This window comes from Nestor notabilis, unplaced genomic scaffold (genome assembly GCF_000696875.1).
Source record: "Nestor notabilis isolate BGI_N333 unplaced genomic scaffold, ASM69687v1 scaffold1451, whole genome shotgun sequence".
Taxonomy (NCBI): Eukaryota; Metazoa; Chordata; class Aves; order Psittaciformes; family Psittacidae; genus Nestor; species Nestor notabilis.
In genome coordinates this window covers 13,154-31,421 of record NW_009914969.1, presented here as the reverse complement: position 1 = coordinate 31,421, position 18,268 = coordinate 13,154, and the positions used below count along the sequence as shown (strand labels likewise).

Sequence of the window (18,268 nt, the reverse complement as noted above, 5' to 3'; positions counted from 1 at the left end):
CGTTAGCGTTTTATAATTAAATCCAATTTTGCAAGTGAATACTTAGGAAGCCTGCACAAGTTAGATTGCCACCTTATTTTTTACACTTACAATAATTTTCTCTTGACATACATTCATTTGTTCTCATATCTGTCCCTAAAAGTTGAGCTTGCCAGACATTTCTAACTGGATTCAACATGGTATTTCCAAAACATTCCATCTTCATATGCATTATGAGGGAATACCACTAACAGTCCAAAGGCTGAGCTCTACAGATTCTGGTTGCAAAAACCCAAAAAGGTTTTAAAACAATAAAAACAAAAGGAGCAAGCAGGGAACAGTAACATCCATTCAGTCTGATGAATACAATCAGAAGCTTCAGGCACATTGGGAATTACCTGTAAATCACTGAACCAACTTCAGGAAACAGGAAAAATGGAGAGCAGTAAAATGAGCTTATTGCAAATAAACAAGCTAGAATAATATGGAATAAACTCTTTCTACTTCCCTATCTGAACTACAAACACTTTTTTGTTTTACATTGAGCACTAGATGGCATTAATCATTTCTGAAGATGAATTCACCTATTTTTAAATGCTTCTAGTTTTATTCAGTACTCTATGTCACAACTATATCATTCAGTGTGAACTCTGTTTTACCCCTCTTGGATCTGCCACTAATCTTACTTATGAAGTTTAGAAAACACACTAGTCAAAGAGCAGCCTGTCAGACTAAGAGAGAAAAACAATTTAAGAGGAAGATTACAGATATCAAAATTCAGATAACATCAATGCCAACATCAATCTTCTTTCATGACCGTACAAAGATCCCTTGGACTGCTCAGACCCAGAGTCTTAGCTCCAAAAGAAAATGCCAAAGGCAAACAAGCAAGGCATTTCCTTGAAACTCTGGACATCACGTCTTCAAAAGGTAGTGAAGAGTTAAATTCCTGGTTTAATTCAAACACTCTACAATACTAAATTACCTTTCTGTTAGCTAAACCCTCCCTATAATCCTTTAGCAGAGAGAGAAACACAAAGGGGAAAAGACAGACTTTTAAAGGGTCTGATTCTCCTTCTGCCTAACTTACGAGCTTGCACATGAACCTTACTCTCCACTCTTGGGTCTGAAATTGAGCTCTGATGGCCATCAGCTGTATTCACACACTGACAGGAAAAGTAGAGTTACTAGAGAAAAATTTAGAGGAACATAACCACAGTAATTCAGAGGTTGCTTACTCAGGGTGAAGATGGGACTGGACAGGTAACACATAGATACTTTCTTTATCTTCTAAGTAGGAGATATGTTTAAGTGGTCAATTTATGCCCATAAAATTTGTTGGGGTTAACATCCTGTCATCACTTGCACCTCTGAGAATACAATGAAGTAACCAGACAGTGCTTTGTAAGGGATACCTATGCTTCACTTGTAGATGAGATGGCAAAGAGATAGCCAGCTTGTTCTGGATTTTACAAGATTAAGGCACCAACCTCCATCCCCTTGGAAGACCAAAACTCCTTTCACTGAAACTCAGCTAAGTAGATGCTTCCTTAACAGACCTTTCTCAAAGAGCTGTAGTTTCAGAGGTTTCTGTTTTCTTACTGGGACAGGGTTATTTTTTCTTACTTTGTTTTACTTTGCTTTTAGAAAAGCTTTTGCAAGTGTTTGAGGATGGGAAAACAAATAGAAAGAAGATCAAATTAACTCCATGAATTACAGAACCAAAAAAATAAGCTGGAAAAGTGCTGTTCAATATGTAGGCTTTTTCCTAGCTAAAACAAACAGTAGAGTTCTATACAATTTCTCATCCTTTCTTTTCCTTTTAACACTGCATAACAACAAAAGCTTAATAAAGCCTGTAGTCTTAGTATCTGACATTTTTGATTCGTATTAAGTGGAAATCCTACAAACTCACATTATAGAAGTCTTTCATTTCTTCTTTCATTTTAGGGACGTCAAGCAGTAAAGACCAGACTTGCCCTCTGAACTGCAGTGGGATTCCTTTATAAATTCTCCTATGAAACTGTAAAAACAAAACCAAATGTAAATGCAGTAAAATCTACAATGCTCTGAATAAAAGTGACATACAACATGCAAAAGAGAAAAATGCAAGTATATCAATTGTCCTAGCAAAAGGATGACCTGCTGGGGACAAAGTGCTCCATGTCTTTTGAGGGACTGAAAGGTCCAGGGACATCATATGGGACAGGGAACAAAGTGGACACACAGACCAAAACATTGTTCTGTACAGGCAATGCTTAGGAGCCAGGGCTTTCCCATGCAGGAAGCCCTATGAAAATTGTATCATCTCTGCTGAGCAGCACTTACTCTACAAATACTGGAAAGACTACTCCAAATCTTGTAATTTAGACCCAAAAAAATCAGATTCTTTGGAACACAGTATTTCAGGACAAGCCACAAATAACTCACTGTAATTACAAACTATTAATGGCAATGGAGGAAGGCAATGAGCAACATCACAAAGCTTTAAAGATTACTGGTAAAAGAGGTCAAAACTAAAAGCATAACTGATTCTGATTTTGATTTAAAACACCCAGTGTGCTGAAATGTAGGTATGCCTACCAACCAAACCTGAGACCACCAAAAAACCCAGGAGATGCCAATTCTAACAGATTTCAGATCATATTTCTCAACTAATAATCAGGTTTCTAAATGCATCTTAAAACATTTCCACAAAAACAAGGTATTAGAGAGATCTCTAGAAACTGTAGCTGGAATACAGCACAACCCACAAATGCTCCATGCAATTCCTAGCTGTGAAACAGAAAAAGAAATTCCCCATTCCTGACACATTCTGTTCTGACACATAAAACTTGTATTAGAAACAGGTCATAAGAGGAGAACTCAGGACCTGTGTGTAACTAGAGGTGTTATATAAACTATGAGTCTTGCCTCTGACATGCTGCTGCTCTGGCGCTTGCATTCACCAGTTAGGTTCTTACTGGGCTTATCTGAAAAAATCAGGAGCAGTGACAACTGTCTTCCTCAGTTCTGTGCTGATTTGCATCCCATCATGCTGTAGCACTTAGGCACACTAAATGCCTCTGAATAGAGAAAGGTGGAGATGTCTAAAGGCTTGGCTTTATGCACCCAGAAGAGATTCAAGATAAGCAAAGCCTCTGAGCAACTGAATCCAAGTACTTCTAAAAGCACAACAAATAATGTTCTCATCTTTCAGGAGACCTGTCCAGAGGGTATTTTTTAATCCCCCCCCCCCAAAAAAAATCCAGAGGAAGCCCATAAAGATGCTCCAAGGGCTGGAGCAGCTCTGCTCTGGAGCCAGGCTGAGAGAGCTGGGCTGGGTCAGCCTGGAGAAGAGAAGGCTCCTGAAGGGGACACCTTAGAGCAGCTCCAGTGCCTAAAGGGGCTACAAGAAGTCTGGAGAAGGGACTTTTTACAAGGGCATGTACGGATAGGAAAAGAGTGAATGGCTTCAAGATGAAAGAGGGGAGATTTAGATTAGGTATTAGGAAGAAATGTGCTGAGGCGCTGGCACAGGGTGCCCAGAGAAGCTGTGGCTGCCCCCTCCCTGGCAGGGCTCAAAGGCTTTTTTTTTGCTTGGAGCAACCTTCTCTAGTGGAAGGTGTCCCTGCCTGTGGAAGGGGGTTGGGACTGGATGAGCTTTGAGGTCTCTTCCAACCCAAACCAGTCTGGGATTCTGTGATTCTAGGCCTAAGAAAAGGAAAACCAGAGAATTCTAACAAAGAAATCACACTTTTCCAAAGTTCTGGTATTACCATTACTTTCATGATGGCACAGGGAAACAATTAGATTTAAAAGAACAAGACACGCAAGCCCTCTCCAAACAATTTGTTCTTTGCGTTTAACCTACAATGAAAGTTAGACCTTAAAAATGTCAGTCACTTTATAAATGTTGCTTGAAATATTTATAAAAGTCGTGTTTGTAACATCAGAAATGTTTTTAAAGAAATGTCAAAATAAAGACAGGATCTTTTTTTCTTTATCATGTATTTCACACCTCCAGTTTTGCAACATTAATGAACCCCTCATTGCCATGTATTTGCAAACCTCCTGCTGTTTGGAATAGATCACATCTTTGAAGGTGTTTCTAATGCCAGCAAGGATTCCTGCGTGGAGTTTAGAATGTGTAACTCTTACACGAGTAAGATTAGGATTTTTTTTCCTGTTACCTTTTCAAATGAAAATGATAAACTTGAATAAGATGCAGCAGCAATCCTGGGAGCTGTCTACAAAGAAAATGGGATGCTTTTTAAGGAAAACTTTGCTGCTTTAACATTATTAGGAATGCTAAAGCAGCAAGACCTCTAGAGTGAACACAACTAAGTCAGTACAGTTTGTCTGTAAGGATAAAGAACAACTACAGTGTGACAAAGCACCCTTCTCTACAGATGTATATCCAGGCTTCAGCTCACACAGAGAATTTCAGTGTGTGTCAACCCAGACACGAGGATAACTGCTTGTGAGAGAGAGGATAATTCGTGGCTTTATTCCTCAGATGCATGGTACAACAACAGTGTACCCTGAAAACAAACATTTCTGCCAGTTAAGTATGATTTTGTAACTCATTTTCAAACATCTCCAACAACTGTAAGGTTATTAATGAAGAGAACTGGTTGAAGGCCAGGTTGGACACAGGGGCTTGGAGCAACCTGCTCTAGTGGAAGGTATCCCTGCCCGTGGCAGGAAGTTGGAAGTGGATGAGCTTTAAGGTCCCTTCAACCCAAACTAGTCTGGAATTCTATGAAAACTAAACTCTCCAGACTACTCTTGTTCTCAGTTAGTATCCTGGGAGAAGGGCAGGTGGCCCTGCTTGAGCAGGGGTTGGACCAAATGACCTCTGGAGGTCCCTTCCAACCCCAACCACCCTGTGATCCTGTGTGATTCTGTGGTTTTGTGAAAATGACATGGCTGCATTGTGTTTTGGGCACTGGAGGGAGGAGATGGGAAGTGACACCTCACAGCAACACTCATTACTGTTAATCATTCAGTCACCAGCCAGTAAGAGAAATGATAAATGAGCAAACGGAGTATTAGCTGACTATCTTTACTGTAAGTACAATACTGCTGCTCTCTGCTGTCTTGTACTTACTTATGTAACATAAGGTTCAAAATATGTTGAGAAATGCTGGATTGGGTCTATACACACTTGCAGAACCATAATCTTCTCTTCTGTTCTCTCTGAATTAACAATGAAGAAGCAGACAACTCAGCTAGTTACATTACTTTTTATTCTATTTTGGGAAGATGGAATAATGAGTCAAGCTTCAACAAATTCATTAAAATGAAGGCCTTCTTAAGATAATAGCTCAAAAAAAATACAGGTTTTTGTATACAAGCTCAGATAACTGTTGTATGAAAACATGCATCATTCAAAGAACGGTGTTAGGGAATCTGAGATGCTTCCATCAGCACAGGACATAGGAAAAAGGAAGCCGCCCTAGATAGATACAATGATATAAATGCAAGTTAAATAAAAATAGAGGTTCAAGTTCTGTACCACCCCGAAGCGTCAGCCACGGACACTTGTTGTAAACTCTTGTTATTAGTACTAATATTGATCCTGAAGCAGACCGCAGACACTAGATGAGGCCCTACCACCAAGGAATTCAAAGGAGCTGCAAATTGGACCTTCCGCTGGTGAAATAAGAGAACATACAGAATGAAACAAAAAGCTCACAAGAGGAGAAAGAACAACAAACCTCTCAAATTTGGAATATTCCATATGAGCTGTCATCTCAAATAATGAAGTCCATAACATCCAAGGTGGTCTCCATGCAGAAAAGCTGGAAACCATACAACCTCCCCTTCCTTCCCCTGCCCCAACCTCTCCAGCTCATAAACCCAACAAGTTCCTGGACAAGAAATGAGGCCACTATCACACAGTCTGAAGAGTGGGAACTGGCATTCCTACTGCTGCAAGATATAAAAGTGGTTTTCTTGAAACCAAGACTTTCTCAGTTACGTCAGGAAGTGCAAGCACCGGAGGGACTCTGCCACCTCAAAAAGAATCACATGAATTAAAATCTGAAGCTCACAAGAAAGATTTATAATGAAAAGAAAGTATATTTATAAAGGCTGCTGCCTTTAGAGGTTCTTCAGCTTCTGTGGGTTGCATAAAAGGAAGAAGTGCAAATACTGAGTTGTTCCACCTCATTCAAAAAAATCTTGGGAATGCCAAGAGGGTTCTTCATTAAGGCTCTGTGTTCAGACTCCAGACTAAGTGGAGACTTGATTATTATATTCTGTGTGAATGCCAGAGCAGCTGGAAATTGCAGCTACCCTGATTGTTTCTCTTCTTCCTTTCCCTCTCAATTTAGACAACTTCAATAACAGACAGATGAAGGCAGACAGTGAAAGATGGAAACACTTTGATGGAAATACTCAAATGGGAATATAACAGTTTTATTTAATCTTTCCTGAAAGTTCTGATCATACTAAGCCAGGAAGGATTTACTATCTGTCTGGTTGATTGTACCCTGGATTATTAAGCAGTAAAATACAAATAGGAAATAAAAGCATAAGCTAGAGAAAGACCGCAGTGAAACACAAACTTTGTTGCTCTTTGACACCTCCTGCACGAGAAAGGACTGATGGGGAGATGAAAGATTTGTTTTGACAAATATGCGTCATACAAAGACACAAGGGCAGTTACACACTTCAGAGACTGGTGCCTGTAAGAATCATGACAACTCCATTGAAAAGATGCCTAAATAATCCTACGGGAATCAAGGAGTTTTGTACACAAAGAGGAAGTCAGGCAAAACCGCCAGGAGGCCTGGATGGATGAACAAAGAGCTCCTGGACAAACTCCAAAACAAAAAGGAAGCCTGCAGAAGGTGGAAGCAAGGACAGGTAGCCTGGGAGGAATAGAAATTAATTGTCTGAGCAGCCAGTGATCTGCGTATGAAAGCTAAAGTCCTGATAGACTTAAAGTTGGCCAGGGATGTTGAGAGCAATGAGAAAAGCTTCCACAGGTATGTAGATGGTAAAATCAAGGCTACGGGAAACATGGGCTCTCTCTGAAGGAAACAAGCCAGTGCTCCACAGGGAGGCAGGCAAAGGCAGGGACTGGGACAATGAAGAACCTCCCACTGTAGGAGAAGATATCTAAAAGGCAAGTGGTTGAGCTATTACCAAACACAGCACGGAACCTGAACAAGAATGTGGGCAGTTGATCGCAACATGATTAATTAATCACAGAATCTTGCAAGATCCTGCACCTGGGTTGGGGCAACCAAGCGCAACTACAGGCTGGGAGGAGAATGGATGAGAATGGCCCCAGGGAGAAAGACTTGGGGGTGTTGGTCAATGAGAAGCTCAACACAAGCCGGCTTCAGTGTGTGCTTGCAGCCCAGAAACCGTGTCCTGGACTGCACCAAAAAGAGCGTGACCAGCACGTCGAAGGAGGTGATCCTGCCCCTCTACTCTGCTCTTGTGAGACCTCACCTGCAGTCCTGTGCCCAGCTCTGAGGTCCCCAACATAAGGAGGATGTGGACCTGCTGGAGTGAGTCCAGAGGAGGCCACAAAGATGCTCAGAGGGCTGGAGCAGCTCTACCATGGAGACAGGCTGAGAGAGCCTTAAGAGCTTCCACCCCAAACTGTTGTATGATTCTATATGGTTATGGAGTTGTACATGGGTTCATTTTATTATGCCACCGTTACCTCTAAATCATTACACAAATATAGAGATTGTCCAATTTCTGGTCTCAAAATGTGACAACTCTTCATCTCTTTCCAGTTCCTCACAGTCACACGTTGCTGCTCCCCATTCCCCCCATTTCTCACCCCCTCCCTTTTTTTAATTAGGTTTAAGCTCAGAAGTTCTAATGGGAAAACAGTGTGAAGTTCCTGGTACTCCCCTCTTGAGATATTCTATAATAAGGATGAGGGGAAGATGTAAACAGAAGCATCTCACATGCACACACGCATAGAATCATAGAATAGTTAGGGCTGGAAAGGACCTTAAGATTATCTAGTTCCAATCCCCCCTGCCATGAGCAGGGACACCACACACTAGACCATGTCACCCAAGGCTCTGTCCAGCCTGGCCTTGAACACCGCCAGGGTTTGGGCAACCTATTCCAGTGCCTCACCACCCTCACTGTGAAGAACTTCTTCCTTAGATCCAACTTAAACTTCCCCTATTTAAGTTTAAAGTCATTACCCCTTGTCCTACCACTACAGGCCCTAATGAAGATCCCCCCCCCAGCATCCTTACAGGCCCCCTTCAGATACTGGAAGGCTGCTATGAGGTCTCCACACAGACTTCTCTTCTCCAGGCTGAACAGCCCCAACTTTCTCAGCCTGTCTTCATACAGAAGGTGCTCCAGTCCTCTTATCATCCTCGTGGCCTCCTCTGGACTTGCTCCAACAGCTCCACGTCCTTTTTATGTTGAGGACACCAGAACTGGACACAATACTCCAAGTGAGGTCTCACAAGAGCAGAGCAGAGGGGCAGGATCACCTCCTTTGACCTGCTGGTCACGATCCTTTTGATACAAACCAGGATACGGTTGGTTTCTGGGCTCAAGTGCACAATGAAGCTGGCTCATGTCAAGTTTCTCATCCATCACCACCCCAAGTCCTTCTCCTCAGGGCTGCTTTGAATCACTTCTCCGCCCAGCCTGTACCTGTGCCTGGGGTTGTGCCGACCCAGGTGTAGGACCTTGCACTTGTCTTGGTTAAACTTCATGAGGTTGGCATCAGTCCACGTCACAAGCGTGTCCAGGTCCCTCTGGATCCCATCCCTTCCCTCCAGCGTATCAACCGAGCCACACAGTGTGTTAATGTTTTTCCATCAATTCTCCTTGTGAAGTTATGACAGAAAAAAAATAAGGAAGCAGCCTATAGGCAGCTCTGCAAGAGTATTAAATGAAAACTGTATTTTGCAATTAAGCATATGACAGTTTGGGATAATGTCATCAAATGCATGGATTCACTTACAGTACATGTACAGTAGGAGCAGATTTCTTCAAGCCAAAACTCTCTCAGTTGTATGTTATGAAGGCTCATTATAAAAGGGTTGTCTAAAGTCTTGTACTTTGTACATACCTGCTCTATCCCTGGGACCACCACCTTCCCTGACTCTCCCTTGCTCTCGTTAAGAACACGATTATCTCTCAAGTGTGCCATTTTCCAAAACCAAGCCATCACTACAATTATAATCTATAACCCCACAACATTATTACTGCAATGGTCCCTTCAGTGCTGCTTCTAAACAGTGTTGATTTCAGGAGCAATCTGACTGCACAGAAACCATGGGAGCGTCAGTTGAAGTGAGTCTTTTAAGATATAGGCTGTTCATTTTCTTTAGCAATTTGTTCCTCTAGTGTTAACCACTTTATCCAATCAAAAGAAGACAAGAAAGCAGCAGTCAGGAATTGTTCTTGCAACTACAGCTTCCATGTTTCAAGAAGGTGAGCATGGAAAGCTGGTGCATTCTTCCAATGCACTTTCAGATCAAAACTGTCTTTATCTGTGAGTTTTGTACAATCCTGAGAATAACACCAGGTTTTCCTTCAAGAGCAGTGACAAATAATGTCTGCGCTTCCACTGGGAGGAGGCTGATTCTTTATTCTGTATGTTCTGGGTCACTTACCACATCAGATGTGAGAAAGAGTAAGGAAAACACCCTTGTTTTTGAAGTCTCATGTGCTCCACCAGAGTTCAACAATCAGTGGGAATTTTTTCCTAGCCTCAAGCACAGTTCATCCCCTTTATGAACATACTGAATTCTTCCTGCCACTATTTATAGTTCGGCCTATACTTTGTTACATCAACTGAAACTCTTTCTGCTCAGCTGACCTGCTATACCTTCTGCATGCTTGGTGAATTGAGGATTATTCAGTTCAGTCAGTGTATCATGGACTGACGTCACTGATGGCTGACACAGAGGACCTCTGCTGCTTAGACAACACGTAGCTATTGTGTTACCTGAAAGATGTATTTAACATTCTCTGTACAAACAAAGTAGCTGTCACACAGGGGTTTTTTTATCATTCCTTTGACGTGGGAACATACTTGATCTTCAAAATCACCCAACTGCCACAGTAAAACAAAGCCACAAGTGTTCTGACCTCAAGCTTCTCCTTCCAGAGGAGTTGATGGGACAGAAAGAAGGATTATGAGAAAAACTTGGGAAACAAATTATTACTTCAGATTTTACAAAAAGGAATTCACTGACTTCTTAGGAGAACCCTGAAAGTTTAATGCCACTAGCTTTGGTATTTTTAACAAAAGCAAAGTGCAAGACGTAGCTACTAGTCTCAAAACCAAAGGTTTGTAAGCAGACAGGATGATTAGGAGACATGCTGAGTAAATCTTTCCCTCTCCTTGAATTGTAGTAGCTCAGTTCTCCACTCATCAGGCTAACAAGCACTGTGGTCTCAATCTCCCCCTTTAAAGTTTTCCACTGTGCAGAGATAACTTACTGAAACAAAAAGCTAGTAAGGGAGTAAGCTCATGCTGCAGGCCAGTCATCCAGGCAGTAACCTGGGATGTAACAGTTGTCCTCCAGGCCTCAGCAAAATACAGGTGGATCAGCAGCATCAGAAAATACCAACAGAATCCCCAACAGAAAATGCAAGTTTTAAGCCCTGTTGAGGAGAAGAGGGAATTTGAACTTTGGAACCTCATGTTCTGTGCATTATCCACCAAACAGCCACAAAGAACAGTTACGAAAACCCAGAACAGAGTGTTGGGAATGCAGCCTCTTCAGCAAGCTTTGTCCCAGCTGAAACTCTTCCGTAAGTTTAAGATGACCAAGACTGTAATTCCAGCATGAAAATGCCCAGCTTTTAAAGCAAGTAAAAGCACTTAGCACTTAATGGCATACCTAACATAACCCACTGCCTGCCACTGCCCCCAGACCACTACTTGTTGTCTGAATAGGACAAAAATAATTCTGTAACTAAAAATCCCCAAAGAAATTTAAATATTATTATTAATGGGCAATTCACCTCCTTAAAATGCCCACAGAAAATCATTTTACTCTTTTTCTGTTTTGTTTTTGCAAGTCAAGAACTGCTGCAGCACCACTGGGCACTGTTAAGCAGCTGCCAGCAGATTCCAGTTGTTTCATTTGATTTCAAAATAAAAAGACCACCAAGGACTAAAATACCTTATTCACAAGTAGATCCCATTTATATTATCAACAAAAAAATCACTTCATTTGAAGATTACGAATGCTGGGTTGCATATTATTCACATTAAAACCAGATTTATCCCAAAGGGGACAGGGCACGGAATGGCTTCCTGTACTTTTTACCTTCTAACATGCTCAGCGCTACTCTCCTTTTAACAAACCAACCAGGCATCTTGGGATATCCTAATATATCTGTGCTGGCAAGCATGATAATTTAAATATCAAACTATATGTCCCATGTTACAACATGTTAGAATCAGTTTACTCGGAGAGTTACTCAAGGTGGTTTTCACTGATCCATGCTGTAACCTATGCTAGGCCCTCCAGTAAACGTGGGCTGCAAGAGAAGACAAAAAGAAGGGAAAAAATGGAAACTGTAGAAGAGAAGAAAATTAGTAATAAAAAGCTTCACAGATCTTGGTAAGATGCCATCAGTATCTCACAAGAGTAACTCTAAATGTGAATATTAATTAGTACAATAACCAGCATACAAAGGAACAAAAAAAAGTAAAGTTAAAATTCACAACCCTTGAAAGTGGATTTATGATTCCTGAAGAATTTGGCTATTCCCATTTACAGGTGTCCCTTCTTTTTAACTTCTTCCTCTTTCGCATTCTCAAAGCCTAAATCAAACTCAACTTCCAGCTCTCCACAAGACAACACAAGCAGGTCTGACACGTCATCTGCTCCCCAGCCTATTTTGCAGACATGAACGCTTGCAGCACTGTGTGCAGTTCTGGTGTCCTCAGCATGACATGGAGCTGTTGGAGCATGCTTCAACATGCCTCCAGAGGAGGCCACAAAGATGATAAGAGGGCTGGAGCACCTCCTATATGGAGACAGGCTGAGAAAGTTGGGGCTGTTGAGCCTGGAGAAGAGAAGCTGCGTGGAGAGATCAGAGCAGCTTTCAGTGTCTGAAGGGGGCTACAAGGATGCTGGGGAGGGACTCTTCATCAGGGACTATAGAGACAAGACAAGGGGTGATGGGTTCAAGCTTAAACAGGGGAAGTTCAGGTTAGATCTAAGGAAGAAGTTCTTCACAGTGAGGGTGGTGAGGCACTGGAATGTGTTGCCCAGAGAAGTGATAAATGCTCCATCTCTGGTGGTGTTCAAGGCCAGGTTGGGCAGAGCCTTGGGCAACATGGTTTAGTGCGAGGTGTCCCTGCTTATGGCAGGGGGTTGGAACTGGATGCTCTTAAGGTCCTTTTACAACCCAAACCATTCTGTGATTGTGTGCTTTGTGATCCCAGTTCCAATCCCACAGTGCAAGCACAAAGTAGTTCAGCACGCAGTTATCACCATAAATACGTTAGAGAGCCCACACATTATTACCCTTAGAAATTCCTCACATTTGACCACCAGTTTTGTTGGGTTATTATGTATTACTGAATTTTGGAAAAATAAAAAGCTTTTTGTTTTCAGTGTGGGTGTTGTGGGGTTTTTTCCAGATCTCACAAACAATCTAATTTAAGGTTATACATACATTCAGAAGTGACAGCTCATGAAAAACAAAACCTCCACATAACTTTACCTTTTCACTGTTCTTGTATTTTTCCCAGCTTTTCAGCATCTTCAGCCATTTTGCAGTCCTTTCAATTTCAAGGTGCTTTTGCTGAAAAGAAATGAGAAGTTTGTAATCTTGCCAAAATGAATACATTTCATATTATGATTTTGTAAAACTATCGAGAAAAAGTTTCCCACAGCAACATCAACTCTTTGTGCAGTCATCTAAGAACAGGAACAAAGAGCAACATCATCTCACTTCAAACAGCCAAGCCAAAACCCAGCAGAAACCCTTATTTTCAGCTCTATGTAAAGAACTATATTTTGTAAGAGGAGTTTAAGTACAAGATTCATTTGTCTTTCTACACATTTTTGTCAAGTACAAAAGCTGCAATTTGATTAAAAGGCACAAAGTACACAAACAAAAACAAGTGGATGCAAGAGGAACGGTGCAGAAGTGGGAACAAGCTCTAATTCTGGGCATTAAAAGCAACAAAGCCTTGCTGTAATTCTCATCCTTTGCTTGCTACTTTTTTCCCAAGTGGCCCCATATCCAACATGAAGGATTTCTTTGAAGGTGAGATCTACTTGCTTAAATTCTGTTACTGACAAGAGAGTTTTAGCAACATCGTGATAAAATGAGAAACCCAACCATAACAAACTCCATCTTCTCAAAATCAATCTACTTACATTAAGTAGTATAACATGTAACATAATAAAAATGTGAATTCCACACATTATTTAGATTACAGCTTTAATAGCATGGGACAACCCTACTGCCTCAAAGACTGCCACTCTGCCTACAAAAACCTTGCTACAACTGCCATCAACTTCTTGAATTTGGGAACCAAACAAACTTGGAATGAGCTAGTTTAGCTTCTGGAATTTCAAGGCACCTTGGCTCTTCACAGCCAAAAATCTCTATTTCATTGGCTCCGATGGCAAGAAGCTTTTTAGTGCTTATTTTACATGTGGTAATGTAGGGGAAGTGTCTCTGATTATACTACAAAGTTAACTATTAACTGTATTTTTAATTTTCTTTTTAAATGACACTATTTCAACTCTTTTCTGGAGCCAAGGATCCATAATGGAAAAGCTAAAGCAGAAAAATGTACATGTTTGGCTATTGTCTGCTCTTCATAGATGAATACAAACAGCCCCTCTGCCTCCAACTTCAAATCCAGGGCTTAATCAAGACAGAAAAGATATTCTGTTTCATATGTTTAGTGATGATGCAACCTGGTAACAACGTAAGAGTTTAATTTGAAAGCTCTGCAGGATACTGAAAACTTACTAATACTTTCATTAAGTATTCATTAAGTCAACTTGCATCTGAAATGTTGGGGAAAAATAGAAAATTATTACTTATTGTCCCAATAGAATTCTAATTTTACTTCTAGTTTTCACTCATCACAATTGGTACATTCTTTCTTGGGTATCAATGCAACAAAATAGGCAAGGGACTCCTTTAATCCAGGATCCCAAAGCCTTGCACTTGCAGAAGTGCAACTTGATGACTGTTGCGGCCCAGCCCAACCATGATTCAGTCCAAGAGGTGTCCTGGAAATAGGTGGGTTTAGGGTTTTAAGTTATTTATTATTATTGGGGGTTTAAGTTATTTTATTTAACTTATTTTTAAGTTATATTTATTCCTTTTTAAGGAATACAACTGATGGAAGCCTGACATAAGAAAGTTATGGGGAAAGAAGAGCCTCTACTCTTCCAACATTAACTTATCTAACTATTCACGCTGCCATCAACTGCTCACATTCTTGTTCAGGTTCCATGCCGTGTATGGTAACAAACAGCTCAACCACTCACCTATTTGTAATTATTCAATTAAAACACTTTTCTTAAGAGTTAGGTTAAAGGGAAGCTGCTTCCCAGATTTCATAGGTTTCACAACACTGTTTCTGATTCTCCTCCACACTCACAACCCTTCTAAGAAATAAGCATTTTTAACATCCCTTCAAGCAGGTGTTCTCCAGGCGTATCTTAGATTGCAAGAATAACACTGGTATCAAGCCAGGAAAGGTCTCTGCCCTCAACACGTTGTTCAGATAATCCGTAAGGAAAATAAACCCCAGTCTGCTCCCACAGTCTTTTTGTTTGTATGTTTGATCTACTTTCAAGGGTTTTGGTCTTTCGAGACAGCAGCTCACTTCAATTGTATGTTTGTTCAAGCTTTTATGTCTTCTGTGTCAATTTATCCCAGTTCTCAAGTGATGCTACTGTAGTCAAAAAAGCAATTATTTCTGTGTTCAGTGGTTGAAAACTTTTAGCTAGTTTATGTTCACTTTCATGTCTAACAGATGCAACACTGGAACCATGGACAGATCTGACGCAGCTCATTGCAGAGCAGAGGGATGCTGCTGCTGCTCTCTCAGGCAAGTTCCACGTAGTTGTCACCAAAAAAAGAATAAATCCATTTATTTACTTTCTGAGCACATTTTACACTTTGAAGCAGTTTTGCCATTGGCAATAACAGAATCCCCAACTGAAGCAGAGCAGGTTTCTCTCTCTTGTGTCAGTAAATAATATGCTACTGAAAGCATGAAGTTGAGTTGGCAAGCACCCATCTTCTGTGCAGCACTCTATCTTCCTGGAGATCAAGTGTGCTAGAGCTAAGGCTTAAAGCAATGCTTCAGCAGAAGCCTCAGACAAAACCAGAACTCACTGAACTGTTCCCTGGAGAATTTATAATCAAGTAAACCAAAGACAACCAAATAAACTGAAAATAACTTACAAAACATTTCACAGCACTTCAACAACAGTCAGACACAGACTCCAGATTTCCTGCGGTCAGTTCTCTGTCTACTTCTCTCCTCTAGCTGACCTTTCCTCCCCTAGTTTTACCTCACATGTGCTGGATGGTTAATCTGAAGGTTAAGTAGTTCACAATGTAGGACAATGATTCGATACATTTAAGTCACCAAGCACATAGCAGGGTAATGAAGCATCAAAAGTGCCTTGCATTCACTGTAATAATGCTTAATCTAGAAGTATTACACATGTAAATACACAAGTAGAAAACCCAGCTTAAGCTTTACACTAGAGGGTACATGAAGAAAAGAGATTCAAAATTCAAAAGGACTCAACAACGTAAATGAAAACATGGCTTTGGAGTAGCTCTTAAAATGCAGAAGTAAGGCAAAAGGAAAACATCAATAGTTCTTCCAGGTAAGTGTCTTTAAGAGATATTGCACAGAAAGCTTTTAGTCTTCGCCTACATTAGCATGACACATGAATTATCCTGTCAATGGCATCCTGAACGTTGTAAAGATTCAAACACAGCTGACAGAAAGCAGATAAACCTCAAACCAGCAGAGGTCAGGGCATCACCAGGAGTAAAGCCAGGAGTCTGACACAGGAGTGCTACTCTATGATTACAAGACAGCACTAGATTTGCAATTTAACACTGATTCAATAAATACAGTTTCTATGCTGACATTCTGTCAGAGACAGCACAAATACAATATGGGACAGAGAACCGAGACACTATTTTCCCCCAGTAATTTAAGGCTACCTACAAAGCCACAGTGAATCAGAGCTTCAGAACACATACACCACAATAACTGCAAGCTGCCTAATACGTATGCTCATAGACCCACCCCCTGCTGTGTCCTTCTGATGGAAATGAAATTCTATACACACTCACTATGTTATTAAATGTAATGAAACATCACAGGAAAACCAACTGCTTCAGGCTGCGTACACAGAAACACACATGAACCAAAGCAACCCAAAAGTGACTCAGAAGTTCTCTTTATGGGAAGTGTTTCTTACCAGCCCTATAATGAAGCTCAAAATAATTCATTTTCAGAAGCACTGCTCCTCCACACTCAGGGAGCTGAGCTGCCTTGGAACAAGTCATTCCATGCCCTCTACTGGTTCATGCAGCCAAAAGGGCTAACTAATGATGAAGATGATCAATATGGGACAAACAAGAACAATCTGATCTGGTCTTGGGGCTGACAGACCAAGGGGAAATAGTAATAGTAACTAAGCCCAGAGAGGTAGAAATTCAGTTCCAGATAATTTTAATAAAAGCTTTCCACATTCCCCAAACATCAGTTCCCAAACTTCTCCTCCAATACCCTCCAGCAGCAGCAGGATTTTGGGACTAGGGCTTTCAGCAGCAGCTACCAGGTCTTGCATGTCCATAATACACGTCTCATCATGTCAACAAGAGGTCAAGTCAAGTTTCAGTGGCAGCCAGGATATGTGTCACTGTTTCCCAAACCAGAAAAGCATGCTATACTCCTGAGGGGACAGCCACCTCCACCTCAGCACCAAAGCCACTTGGACACCTCACTTGGACAATCCATTCACCCAGCACAGCTGGTGACAGCTCACAGCACAGAGACAATAGTTCTCTCAGGACAGAGCTGGGTGTGATCTCTTCAGGAGCTCTGTTTCCTTTACTAGGTCATAAAATGGGTGAGGAAAACTCACATCTCATTGCAACTAGTGACTGTAAGCTCGTGTGGGCCTCAAGGGATCTGTGGGTGAGGTAACGTGGCCCTGAGGACCACAATCCTTACGGGACTCAGAATGTGTTTCTTTGGGAATGCAAATCACTAAAGTGCTTCATGCCCTCATTTCACAGGGATTTGTGGGAAGAGAGTCCTAAATCTGTAAATGTTCACTTCCTAGTCAAAAAGCTGGATGACATTGACTTACCTTTTCTATCGCTGCATCATGGACAGGAAGCTCCTCTGGACTGAAAGTAAAGACAAAGTTCACATTACTTGTGGGTTGTCTGGGCACAAAATCATTGCTGTATAGGTCTCACAAGTAATCATTTCCAGTAGCAACATGTAGGAATGAGCAAACAAGAATTCTGATCTTTACAGAACTAAGAATCACACACAAGAGCCCCTGGAATTTATTTTGGAAACACAGCAAAACTCACAATATTTTAAGTTCAGAACTAGAACGACTACAATTTTAAACCTTCTAAACCAAAGCAGTTGCACAGCTTCAAAAGACAAGGACTTGAAAGAGTCTTTTTTCTTTTGCAAAATCACCCTGCGCTGTACTACTGAACTGAAACCAAAGTGGTATTCTTGTGGTGTTTATTAAACCACACTACTGAAATACCCCGAAAGGGTTTCCTCCTTTACTGCTGTGCCCTGTCCAAGGCACTGAGACTTTGCTCGACCTAACTTCCATTTTCTCAAAACTCAACAAACTTACTCTGAATAACAGGGAGGAGATGGTAGATGCTTTATTAACATTTAAAAACACATTCCTTTCACTTCTTATCCTAACTCTGAAAAAGCAGGTTATGAATTGAAAGCTTGAAAAGCAGCCACTGAACAGACACATTTTCAGGCTTTATATTATTCTGTTTCATTCCGAGGGCTCCAACTTCTGGTTTTCTTATCAAAGAAACTTCTCTTAGCAAAAGTAACCAGACCACTTTGATGCCCAATGAGGCTGCCTTCTCTCACTTGCATCATCTGCAGCTTCTGAGAACACAGGTAAATAGCCAGGCTCCCTCTTTCTGCTCTACAAATCAAGTAACACAACAAAACCCTGCTTAAAAGCGACTAAAAAGCAGATACAACATGAAATTGTTTATAAAAGAAAAAAAATAATCCTACTGTGTTTTGATACTATGAAAAGAATTTCTA

At 41.0% G+C, this 18,268-nt stretch overlaps 1 protein-coding gene across 1 annotated transcript in view; it reads right to left on the bottom strand.

Annotated features, from left to right (window-relative positions):
- USP6NL (USP6 N-terminal like) overlaps window positions 1-17,352 on the bottom strand; it is a gene marked incomplete at its 5' end in the record, with an annotated part of 45,460 nt that extends 28,108 nt beyond the window's left edge. Inside the window, 3 exons of the mRNA XM_010023899.1 lie at window positions 1,895-2,002; window positions 12,658-12,738; window positions 17,313-17,352. Of these exons, the coding sequence (XP_010022201.1) occupies window positions 1,895-2,002; window positions 12,658-12,738; window positions 17,313-17,352 (229 nt within the window). The remainder of the gene's footprint in view (window positions 1-1,894; window positions 2,003-12,657; window positions 12,739-17,312) is intronic.
- Window positions 17,353-18,268: the final 916 nt, after the last annotated feature.